The 12,614-nt window shown below is 35.6% G+C and overlaps 1 protein-coding gene across 1 annotated transcript in view; it reads right to left on the bottom strand.

Moving 5' to 3' along the window:
- Window positions 1–176: 176 nt before the first annotated feature.
- The window catches only part of top2b (DNA topoisomerase II beta), a 30,427-nt gene continuing 17,989 nt past the window's right edge, over window positions 177–12,614 (bottom strand). The window contains exons 24-36 of the mRNA XM_015357424.2: window positions 12,367–12,562; window positions 11,988–12,079; window positions 11,371–11,526; window positions 10,954–11,037; window positions 8,116–8,313; window positions 7,798–7,939; window positions 6,926–7,084; window positions 5,206–5,395; window positions 4,645–4,730; window positions 4,434–4,535; window positions 3,307–3,429; window positions 2,437–2,531; window positions 177–2,097 (exon numbers count right to left, since the gene is read on the bottom strand). Of these exons, the coding sequence (XP_015212910.2) occupies window positions 1,942–2,097; window positions 2,437–2,531; window positions 3,307–3,429; window positions 4,434–4,535; window positions 4,645–4,730; window positions 5,206–5,395; window positions 6,926–7,084; window positions 7,798–7,939; window positions 8,116–8,313; window positions 10,954–11,037; window positions 11,371–11,526; window positions 11,988–12,079; window positions 12,367–12,562 (1,779 nt within the window). The 3' untranslated portion in view covers window positions 177–1,941. The remainder of the gene's footprint in view (window positions 2,098–2,436; window positions 2,532–3,306; window positions 3,430–4,433; window positions 4,536–4,644; window positions 4,731–5,205; window positions 5,396–6,925; window positions 7,085–7,797; window positions 7,940–8,115; window positions 8,314–10,953; window positions 11,038–11,370; window positions 11,527–11,987; window positions 12,080–12,366; window positions 12,563–12,614) is intronic.

A 12,614-nucleotide genomic window follows, 5' to 3' on the forward strand; every position in this document is an offset into this window, starting at 1 on the left:
TGTAAGAGCAGTTACACCTCCTCTCTCAGTTGCATGAATATCACTGATGTCATCCATGATTAGTCAACTTACCTTATATTTACTGCCAACATAGGTGACTCTGAAAGATTAGAATTGAAAACTGGCAGTGACCATGTTTTACATGATTTATCAGTAAACAGAGGAGAACAATAATCTGCAGCTTTAATGGGCAGCATGATGCACTGAATTTATTCCACTGCTCTGGATATAAAGGAACAAGAGTCTAATGAGAAGTCAACATTTGCTAATATGTTTGTGCTGTTGCTTTAAGATGATTAATGCAAAACCAAAAATATGAATAGTAACTACTCCTTGCCCTCATCCTTGCTCTGAAATCTACAGTATGAACAGCTCATGTGCTTTTCAAAATGTTCACAAAACCTCTGGACTACACATTCACCGAAACAGAGATCTAAAATGCCCTTGCTGTTCGCCCTGCCTTCTACACCCTGCACACGGTCTGATATTTAAGGGTAAAAAAGTACATTAGACAAATATAAAACCGGAAATTACATCACCTCATTGAGCTATCTTGGATTGTTGAAATGTGTAGCAACAAAGACCATTTTACTAGTCAACTTTCCCGTGTAAATTTTAAAGAGCGAAAATATTCAAATCAGCCACAAAAGACAGCCATTTATTAGCACTCTACTGTTAATAGCATGTAAAGTGTCGTAATTTTCAAGACCAATACATAACTGTAAGGACGCGTCCATTATCAGAAAACCATTTATCATGATTAGGACAGATGTAAACTGCAGCCTGTCCTGGGAATGGGACCACATGACTCTTTACTTCCCTGGATGGGAAGTTATAAAAAGGGGTCAATTCAGAACAGCCAAATCAAACCTAATCCTAATGTCATTGGGGGTGTAGGAGCAGAGCCTCAATACTACCATTAACAAACAATCCAAAGATGAATGTTTCAACATCTATTGAAAAAATAAGACTAATTAATAGTATACAATGAAGCTACAATACAATTGTGTTAAGTGGTGATCAACAGAAGTCTTCAACAGCTGTGTGCTTATAGTAATAAAAGATCCTGGCAGAGCTTTGATTTTTGCTGAAGGTAGCCAGTTCTAACTTTTCAGATATGACTTACAGAATCATTCTTATCACACTGAGCACTGGCCTTTAAATCACCCACTAGAAAAACTAGATTTGATTTTCAAAAAGTGTTCATTGCTGTTGTAAATGGTATTTGTGAAACAGAAACTGGAACTCCTCATTCTGGCCCAAAATTTCCAAACTTATGCTCTAGTATGGTAATACAGGACACCGTGCTCTAGGAGGAGATATTCAAACAGGTCCTGGCTAGTTGGTCATTAAAAATAACCTCACGGGGGGATTATCCCTGGCTAAAATACCAAGCTGGGCTTGAACAATCTGGCCAACAAAAAATAACTCATTGCAATGTCAAGAGTTCATACTGACAAAACCTTTATCTGAAAATTGGTGATATATTTTCAAAACCAGATTTTGTTTTACACTGCCATGAAAATCAGTCTTGCCTGGAATCAGGGGTAATTAAACCCAAATGTCTCATTTGCATCCAAATTGCAAAAAGTGGAAATACTGCACTTCAAGAAATAAAAAGTTCAAATGTTTGACATTTCTTAATGTTTACTTCGAGTTCATTTCAAAAAAGGTTTACATTTTATTTTAACAATTAAAATGTGCTTTAGCACAGCAATCTAAATTTCTAAAAGCTGCTTTGACAAATACATAACATTTCAATGATAAAAAAAAACTGTATATGTATAATAAAAAGTGTAAAACACCTACACATTAAAAACCATTGACCATCATCACAAAATAAGCATAAAAGCAAAATGTACAAAAGTCTGCAAGACAAAGGACAGGGGGATATTTCACAAGAGAATGTGTTGAAAAATGCTGTGGTGCTTCTAACACCTACTAATAGATATCATATTCATCTTCATCATCATCTGACTCGGCAAAATATTTTACTTCTTTCTTGGCCCGGCCTGGCCTCTCTCTCGAAGAGGTTTCTGATCTGCCGAAGTTGTTCGTGTCAAAGTCCTCTTCTTCTGAAGCTGCTTTCTTTGATTTCTAACAGAAAAAAAAATCAATTAAAATGATTCACTGCCACTTGCTCCAAAGATCTGCAATACAACAATCCTTCACACACAATCTTTATAGGCAAGATAAACCAAAGCAAAATTGATTGTCTATTTTCATGTTTACAAATGCTTTAGTAATTAGAAATGTCTCACCGGAAAACTAACTCACACAACTTAATAACACTGAACATTTTGAAAGCTTAAAATAAAAAAGAAAAGAAAAACAGCATCTAATAAAACATGACTGAAGACCAAACTGTTTTTGGCCTGTTATATTATTAGTGTTTACATTTTTTGTTGTGTTGTATTGTTACACTGCAGAACACACCTTGTTTGCAGAAGACCTTCCAGTTTTTTTTACGGGATTGTATTCATCTTCATCCTCGGAGCCTGACATCTTTCTTTTTCTTCCTCTGCCTTTACCTGAGAAATAAATGTCCAGTTGTTCGGCTCAATCATAAACAAACGTGCAAAGTCTGGACTTGTGACAAGAAAGTTGTGGGGATTTGCAGCTATTGTACAAGATCAGTTGTGAAAGGCTTTAACAAACTTGTGAAGATCAATTTCCTGGGCAGATGTTAAATGAACAACTTTTTTATAGCCAATACTAGCATATAATACTATCTGGTACACTTAATTCAAATTCTTTAAATATTCTGGATAAGGGTAATAAGGGTATTTGCTAACTTAAAAATAATGCTAATAAAATACATTTTATTGGCACTGTTATACCTAATACTTATTAGTTATTGTACATTCCTCTCTGAAATTTGAAACATTTAAAATAGATAAATAGAAATGTTTCAGGTAATATTAACTTAATGCAAAACATATACAAATACCTGAACTATTTAATCAAAATCAAGAAAATAATCAATTTACTTTATTCCTTATTGGGGTCTCATTACAGATATTTCACAACTGTAATAGGATTGCACATATTATATGATATTACAATTTTCAAAGAGTGATTAGGAATCTCCCGAACTGCCAAAATAATAAGACTGTATTCAGTACAAAAGAACGCATAACTGTGAATGTCTGAAAGTCACTGGTGAAATTAGATATTTCAGAAAACTTTCCTTTTTCAAAATATTCATACAATATGAATTTAATTATATAACCAAATGATATTCTAGCTACTACAAAAAAAAAAGAAAACCAACTGAATTTTGGTTTTTAAAAGCCAGTGATATACCTTTGGGTGTAGCAGTTTTCTTTGGAGTACCAAACTCTGAATCTGAATCCCAGACTATTGTCTCAGCTTTCTTGGGCTTTGGAGGCTTTTTAGGCTTTGGAGTTCCTTCTGAGGGTTTCTTTGCTGTAAAAAGAAACAAAATAACAGACCCCATTGTCTATAAATATACTTTCATAATAACCACATTCCCCTACACTAGTAAGTCCTATGTTATGCAGTACCTTTTCAAAGTTAAATTACATCACCATTGTTATCCAAAGAAATGTGATAAAACAAAGCAGAAAAAATGAATACTAGAAACTTAAGTCAGTCTTAGCTACCTAAGTATAATGCCGATACAAAGTGCCGAAACTATTAAATTCACAGGATAATGGCACGCAAGGCCATTGCTGTGAGCAATACAAGGTGCAGACAGTGAAAAGCAATAAGTACTGAGTTAAATTTGTCATTTTTGCTGTATGCTAATGGAATTTGTATTTTAGATCAAATGAATAGTAAGAAAAAACTACACATTTGGGGATTTTGTTTCTAGGTATTATTTTGCATAAATTTACCCATGTTAGAACAATGCAGTTTGTTGTGTTCAATGGCTGACACAAAAATGGTTAAATACAATCCTTAAGTTACACAATGCACTAGTAAGACCCCATTTAGAATACTGTGTACAATTTAGAATATCACAATACAAATAGATCCTGCTTCTCTGGAATCACACCAGTGAAGAGTGTACAGGTACATGTCCAGGCTCAAAGAAATTAGCAAATCTTTTAAGTCTCAAACAGAGAAGACTATGAAGGGAATTGATCCAAGTAGAGAAAATCCTCAAAGACACTAAAATCAACCTAAAAACATAATGGAAACTGAGGGGAAACACATTTAAAACTAAGAACACGAGGCACTTGCTTAGAGACAAGATTGTGGGAATCTAGCACAAACTACCCAGCCAACACCATCACTCCTACAAGAAAAGGCTTGAAGAGATCTTCAGATCAATTAGACACTACTAAACTCCAAAACGGACTTAATGGCCTCTACCACTTTGTAGACTTTACAAAGCTGGAACAAACACAGACTGGAAATAAAATCTGGAAAAGCAAGAACTGAATACACCAAATAAAAAAACGTACTAGCTTTCTTTGTTTGGGCTGGTTTATCAAAAACTGTGGTGCTGGATAATGATGAGAAGACAGGCTCACGGTCATCCTCGTCACTGTCAAACTTCAATCCATCTGAAAATGAAAAATGAACACAAGAAATGCACTGAGCCATCTTATACAAAAAGGCATTATATGATTCTACTTTTAAGTCACATTATCACAGTAAAAGAGGGTAACATACCACTGTCATTGCTCTTCTCTGAGTATAATGATTTTGGAGAAAACAAATTTTCAGGCTCCTGTTTTTTCTTTTCTGGTGAAAAGGACCTTTAAAAGCAAAGAAATAATGTAATTACAATCTAATTTACAGTAACCTTTACATATTTACTCTAGAAGTCTTTGTGGTGACAGATTGAGTTTACTGAGGGGGCTAACTCTGGAATCAAATGTGAAATGGACATTAAAATCACAAAGTAAAATTACAAATAAAATCCTAACACTCTACCTCATAGCAAAGTGAATATTACTAAAGTAATCTATTAAAAAAATCATTTTCATTATTTGCATCTAAACATTTACTATACCATTTACAAAGATGAGCAGCAGGAAACACATTCAAGCTAAGGAACAAAACCAAAAACTGCACGTTGTGCATAAAATACATCCTCTGCTACATTAAAATGTAATATAAGGCTTCTGAAAATCAAAACTTAAATATATCCAAAGATCAGCGAACATGACTGTACTATGATTTAATATAAAAATTCACCAAATGTTTGGTAGGAAAAAAAAAACTACTTACACTGCTACAGATGTTGATTTAGCAGTACTGAATTCATCATCCTCATATTTATCTGTGACTTCAGATGCATTGAAGTCATCTTTAAAACTCCTAACTGGTGAAGATACAATTGCTCCATCATCCTCTTCCTCCTCCTCGTGATCATCCTCCTCTTCTTCTGAGAAATCAAAGATGTACTTCGGCTTTCCAACTGCAGAGCAAAGCAAGGACATCTGCATCTATATCTTCACTGAATGAAGTTTAGACAGGCATGCGTCTTTTCACATGCTACAAAATCCACACTGACATACAGGAGGGTTCAGCCCAATAGGAGGAGAGATGTGTTCCTGACTGACATCACTGCAAGCCTGCTAGCACCTGGGGTTGCAGTTTTACTTTGAGCTCACCAATATGAAGCCTACCCTAGGATGAGCTAACTATGTACTACCATTTGCAGAATCCTGGTGCTAAAACTAGTGACATGACCTGAGCTCAAACCAGCGATGTCTAGATCATAGCAGTTAACTTGTGTTTACAAAGATTTCAGTGTTGTAATAAAACAAAACACTTTACAAATAAATATTTTTTAACTTATTTTATCAATATTGATTATATCTTAAACAGCTTAGAGGCGATTATCTTCAGAGCCTAGATATCAAATACTCAAAATTTATCAATGAACATTTTCTCAGAAAACAAGGTAAGATAGTTAGGTGTATATTACAAAAGAAAAATTGGTTTCTTGATGTTTTGTAACGGGGAAGGGAAAATAAAAATTTATCAATGAACATTTTCTCAGAAAACAAGGTAAGATAGTTAGGTGTATATTACAGAAGAAAAATTGGTTTCTTGATGTTTTGTAACGGGGAAGGGAAAATAAAAATCACAATTGTTTTTTTAAAGTTAATGAACTTCAGATGGTATCTGAAAACGTATGTTTAAGCACATTCCCGAGAAATAAAGCCAAAATCACACACTTGAAGAAAGTCACGCACATTATTTAAGATTTTCCAAAGACCATTTTGTTTAATGCATCTCTCTGCACTTCCAAAATTTCATTAAAATTTCACTACTCCATTGAAAAGGAATAGTGAACCCTGCTATCCACTGTTTTCCTATAATCATTATCATATTAATGTCAGTTTTCTGGCTGCACATACAGTGTAGGGACCAGCATTGCTATTTTAACAAATAACAATGACTCAAAACAATAATAAACACTTCTTTTTCCATAAAAAAATCCAACTTTACACATTACTTTGGTTTTCTATTAACAGCTTTCAGAAGAAATTCAAGCACTTGTGTCAATTACAGCTGTAAGTATTGCACCGGCTTTCATGTTTCCTTGGCAAAGTCTGCTATACTTGAGAAAACCTTTGCTAAAAACAATTTTCTAAAGAAAGCTAAAAGTTTTAGAATCCGGATAAAAAATTACAATCAGCACGAATTTAATTTAACAACACGCTTCTTCCTAAGCTTGAAAAATTAAAAACTGATATCTAACATAGCCAACCAAAACTAAAACACAGTGGTAGGATGTTCAGCTAATCTTCAGTACTACATGAGAGACTACAGATCCCAGCTGCCCACACCTTTGAAGAATCGCCTGTAGTGTCTGAATTGCTTCTGTGCACAATCCTGGCAGAGTTAATAGGTTTTTTGTTCCTCATTTCAATGTCTACATATAAAAAATACATAAAATTAACTTCAAAAGCATATATAAAAAATCTAAAATACAAACCTGAAGCTCTTTGAGATTTTGTGTCTCGCGGGATAACCACAGGCTCACTGTCCTCCAAGTCACTTTCTGATTTGGAATCGTCCTCTGACCACGGGTTCCTTTTCTTCACTTTTTTTGCACTACCTTTCGGCACAGGTGTTTTTCGTGCTCTAGGAGTGCCTGCAAACAAGTTTAAATGATACATATTTTAACATTTATCTCTACTGCTAAATAAATGATACATATTTTAACATTTATCTCTACTGCTAAATATGTGTAAGGGCTAAACAGGTCTTAAGGGGACTGAGAAAAATGTAATGTCAGCAGAGATTACAGCATCAACTTTGGATTAAGCATTAAAAGTATAAATAAGGGAAAAAGCCATTGAAAATCGTGTTTCTTGTTCTGTAAGTATAAACAAAATGGAATAAGTACATGCACAAGTTTTGAAACATGCATGGTTTCAAAATAACAGAATTTTTCATTTTTACTATGCTGAATAATTTGTTCATGGCATTAGTACAAAAATATCTTCTTATTAAAAACACGCTCAAAATGAATATAAAACAAAACATACTGGTGTTTACCAACTAATATATCTATATATGACTACTTTGGTCCATTCCTGCAACGCAAAAGTGTTTCAGCCAATAACTTAATTCGTGACCAAGAGAGGATTCCCTGTTACACGAGGCTATGAAGTCAGCTTTGTAGAGAGAGGAGGGCCGAAACTGAGAAATAGTTTCAGCCTCTTATCTGAAAAACAATCAGGGTGACTCACTTTTGAAAGGGTGACACGATTTTACAAACTTACGATCTGGGATGGTGCCAAATTCACACCTAACCTGAAAAAGAATTCCGCTATTCACCGCGAAAATGTTCACAACACACACCTGGTTCTTTTTTCTCTTTTTTTACTCGGGGGGTTTTCACTTTGACCGCTGGTGAATTTATAGAGTTTTCTCCAGCTGCTTCTTCTGTCAATGTCACCAGCTCCTCTTCAAACTCAGTTTTCACAACCAAATCTCCATCTCCCTGCATAAAGAAACCCTTCAGTAAACTGGTTTTGATCACAATGAGATCATAAGAGAGATAAAAACATTTTGAAAAAGACAAAGACAGACAAAAGTTCACATACAATATTGAAAATTAATTTTAAAAATTATACTCCATTCATTTTGGGAATTGTTTTTACTAGTATACAAACCAACCTTTTTCTTTTTAGTCAACTTTTTGGAAGCATCTGCTTTCATTGCTTGAGTGATTTGTGGAACAATTCTTCGTCCAAATGGTGAAGGCAAGGTCTCCTCTAGATGCATCTTCTTCACTTTAGGCTTGCCAATTTTGCCCTTAATGAGCCTGGTCGATTTTCCTGCCAGCATGTCCTCCTTTTCTTGAGCTTCCACTCTCTAAACAGAAAAATAAAGTAAGATTAAATCCTATCAGAGTTAATAAACACATGTAAATATAACCCACTGTAACGATTTCTTCATAGAAACCATAAAGTTGTGTTATGCTAAGAGTTATGTGTGTTCATACAGTACCCTCAAAAAGTATTCGGGCAGCAATGTCAAGATTTACTTTTGCTTTCAAAAAGTAATTTTTGTGATCTTGTGATTATTATGAGACAGACACAATGCGTATTTTATTTTTGGGCAATTGCATGCATTCTCCCACGAACCAGAGGCCACAAGTGTAAACCACCTGGATGTGCATATAAAATCAAGAAAAGGAGATATTTCTTTAAGCAAAGGGTTATGGGAGTATGGAACAGGCCACTCAGACATGCTGTTTGAAGTCAAGAAAAAGTTTCTTTCAAGAAACTGGTGGATGAAATCCTTGTATCAATTAACTAATAACTACCAACTGGGCTAGACTGCTCGTTTGTAATCTTTCTTGTTGTGTTATTATGTTTTGTGTTCTTATTGTGTGATGCTTCACCACACAGCCAAACACTGACTTTTATGCTTTGAAATTTACCAAATACTTACGGTGATATAAAATCACCAGGTACAGTGTCTATAGAAAGTCTACACCCTCCTGGGCTTTTCACATTTTATTGTTACAGAAGGGGTTCCCAACCTCTTTTGTCAGCTGAACCCCTTCAACCTTAATTATTTCCCTCAAGTACCCCCTTGAGATTTTGACTACATCAAACCTTTCAATAAATGTAGATAAATGCTACAGCAGCCCTCTAAACATGCTTCTTTTCACTTTGTAAAATTTTAATATTGCTACTATTGTTTTTCTGACTCTTGTTATTACGTCATTATTTATTAATAGGACTATTTAATTTGACATTGACGTTTCCATCACAATCTCACGAACCCCCTGCAATACAGTTTGGGAACCAAACCCCCGGTTGGGAATCCCTGTGTTACAGCATGGAACCATGATGTATAACTGAGAATGTTTGCCAATCATCGACACAAATTACTCTATAACGTCAGAATGAGAAACAAAACCAGACATTTTACGAAATTAATTAAAAATAAAAAAAAACAGAAAATAACTGAATGCATAAATATTCACCCCCCCCCCCCCCCACAGAGTTAATACTTGGTAGAACCACATTTGGCAGCAATTACAGCTGTGAGTCTCTTTGGGTAAGTATCAGCGTTGCACACTTTGACACAGGAATGTTTGTCCATTCTTCTTGGCAAAATTGCTCAATCTCCATCAAGTTGGATGTAAACAGCAATTTTCCACAGTCATTCCACAGATGCTCAATTGGATTGAGGTCTGGGCTTTAACAGGGCCACTCCAGGACATTAACCTTTTTGGTTTTAAGCCACTCCAGTGTGGCTTTTGCTATATGTTTTAGGTCACTGTCCTGTTGGAAGATGAATCGTCTTCCAAGTCCCAGTGCTCTTGCGGACTGCAGCACGTTTTCTTCCAGGATTTTTCTGTACTTAGCTCCATCCATTTTTCTTTCTATCTTTATGAGTTTTCCAGTTCCTGCCGCAGAGGAACAAACTCAATGGTGATGATGCCGCCACCATGCTTCACTATAGGGATGGTGTTCTCAGTGTGATGTGCTGTTTTAGGTTTGTGGCAAACATAGTTCAATTTTGGTCTCATGAGACCACAGAATCATCCTCCAAATTGTTGAGTCTCTCACATGCCTTTGGGCAAACTCCAGCCGAGATGTGATAAAAGTTTTCTTCTTCCAACCCTTCCATACAAGCCAGTTTTATGAAGTGTGCACGCTATTGTTGTCTCATGCACAGTTTCTCCCATCTCTGTCAGGGACGACTGTAACTCCTTTAGAGTTGCTGTAGGCCTCTTGGTGGCCTCCCTTACTACGGGTCTTCTTGCTCGGACACTCAGTTTTGTGGGACGGCCAGTTCTGGGCAGATTCACAGTTGTTCCAAGTTTTCTTACCTTTTTAATGACGGACTACACTGTGCTTCGAGGTATATTCAATGCCTTGGAAATTTTCTTATATCCTTGCCCTATCTGGTATATTTCAAGAACCTTGTCTCGGATCTGCTTGGAATGTTCCTTGGTCTTCATGGTGTAGTGTTTCCTTGGAAATGCACTAAGTGGGGAAGCTCCCAGACACAGGTGTATTTATTCTGAAATCATGTGAAACACCTCAACTACACACAGGTGGACTTCAGTCAAGTAATGATGTGACTTGGAGAAGACAGTTGGTTACTTCAGAGGTCATTTAGGTGTGTCAAAGCAAGGGGGTGCATACTTATGCATTAAATTATTTAGTTTTTAATTTTTGAATGATTTAGTAAAATGTCTGGATTTTTTTTTACTTTGACATTATAGAGTACTTTGTGTTGATGAGTGGCAAAAATCCTCAATTAAATACATCATGGTAGATTTCTATAGGCACTTTATAATATAAAGTATGTTTTAGTATAATCAAATGCATTCATGGAATTACCCAAAATTAAATATATCATTGACATTTAAAAATCATTCACTTTTAGTAACCATTTTATTATTTGAGGGTCATGATGCGCAGGAGGCTATAAAAGTAAAATAAAAAAACTTAAATATCTACAAAACTGTTCAAACTGGATAGAACTTACATCAAGCTCCTCAATGAATACTGCCAGGTCTTCTCTCCAGAGATCTACTGGGGATTTTCTTTGGAGATCGTTGACTTCACTTTTCTGTAACAGAGAATTGTGATTATACAAAAGGTTAGATAAATTATTGGGTAGCTTTCAGAGTACCTTATAGCACAAAGTTATGACGAGTTGGTGGGTGGACATCTTGTCTTATATGGACATACTTCACATGTCAAAATCCTCTAGTTCTAATGAGACAATTTAAAGTTTTTTTCATGTACTAATTTGGTACAAAACACTGGCACAACAAAGAAATTAAATTCTGTTCCTGTGCAAAAAATCTTTAAATGTAATAAAGACAGCAACTCTCATCTGCCAGTAATCTCTTTTCCATCATAAATGCAACAAATAATCAATGTTAACTCAAAGCTTTACCTTCACATCTCTTTGTTTTAAGAGCTCTTCAACTTTCTCTTTAGTTAGGCACCACAAAGACATGCCTAAAATGTAATTAAAATTAGGTCCACTGGCTGAGCCAGAGTCAACAGAGCTAGCATCATCATTGTCATCCATGTCATCCTCTTCCAGCATCTGTTCAGTTAGAATAGATAAAAAAACAGGTATTAATTTAAAAGCATCAGGTTACCACTTCGGGCAGTGGCACAGGTTAGTGTTGCTGCCTCGCAGCACTGAGTTAAATTACTGAGGTGTTTTCTGGGTGAAGTTTTCATGTTCTCTCCGTGTTCATGTGGGCTTTTTCCAGGTGCGCCAGTTTCCTCCCACAGTCCAAGGACTTACTGGTAGTTTAATGGGCTTCTGTAAAATTGGCCCTAGTGTGAGTGTGTGTATATTTGTGTCTGTGTGTGCCCTATTGCTGGCCTGGTATCCCATCCAGGGTGTATCCCACCCTAGCCCCAATGCTGGGCCACCATGACCCTGAATTAGATAAGAGGTTATTGAAAGTGATGTGATGTGAAGTTACCACTTATTCATTCCCGAGAACAAGGGTGGTAGTACATTTCAAAGCAATAAAAACAGAAATACAAAAATACCTTCTCTTGAGCCTTGTTCCAGGCAGCTACTGGATCAGATTCATATCCTCTCTGGACAAGCATTCTAATCAGATCTCTCTTAGATTTATTCTCTACACAAAAACAAAACACAAAACTAATACCAGGAATATAACAACTGATTCCAGAATATGCCATAATTACATAAAATGTCTGCCTTAAAAAGGGAATTTAGGAACTTTATAAAACTTTGATTAAAGAAAAAAAATCAGTTTAAGTTTATATAACTATAAAACCCTCTCTAAATGTGGAGTTAAATTTGTGCCAAAAGCAAAAGATGCTTCTCTAAATATGTGCATAAAGATTTATGTTACGGTATACACAAAAATGTTCAGTATTGTGACAAAAAACTTGATTTTACCAATAGATATTTTTCCCTCGATCTTCTCCAGGACGAACCGTGCCTGATTAGAAAGTTTGGCGGACTCCGCTCCTAGCATACCAACGAGCCAGTCTTTCCGCAGTTTATAATAATGCAACCTAAGTTCAAAGAATTCTTTCAGAATGTCTTGCACAGCTTCATATTTCTTCAGACACCCCATGTGGTCAAAAAGAACCTGTAAAGAAAAAGCAAAGAAACTTTTAAGCAGACTTCAAATGTAACAGTGA

The sequence above is a fragment of the Lepisosteus oculatus genome, chromosome 10 (assembly GCF_040954835.1).
Source record: "Lepisosteus oculatus isolate fLepOcu1 chromosome 10, fLepOcu1.hap2, whole genome shotgun sequence".
In the NCBI taxonomy this organism is placed as follows: domain Eukaryota; kingdom Metazoa; phylum Chordata; class Actinopteri; order Semionotiformes; family Lepisosteidae; genus Lepisosteus; species Lepisosteus oculatus.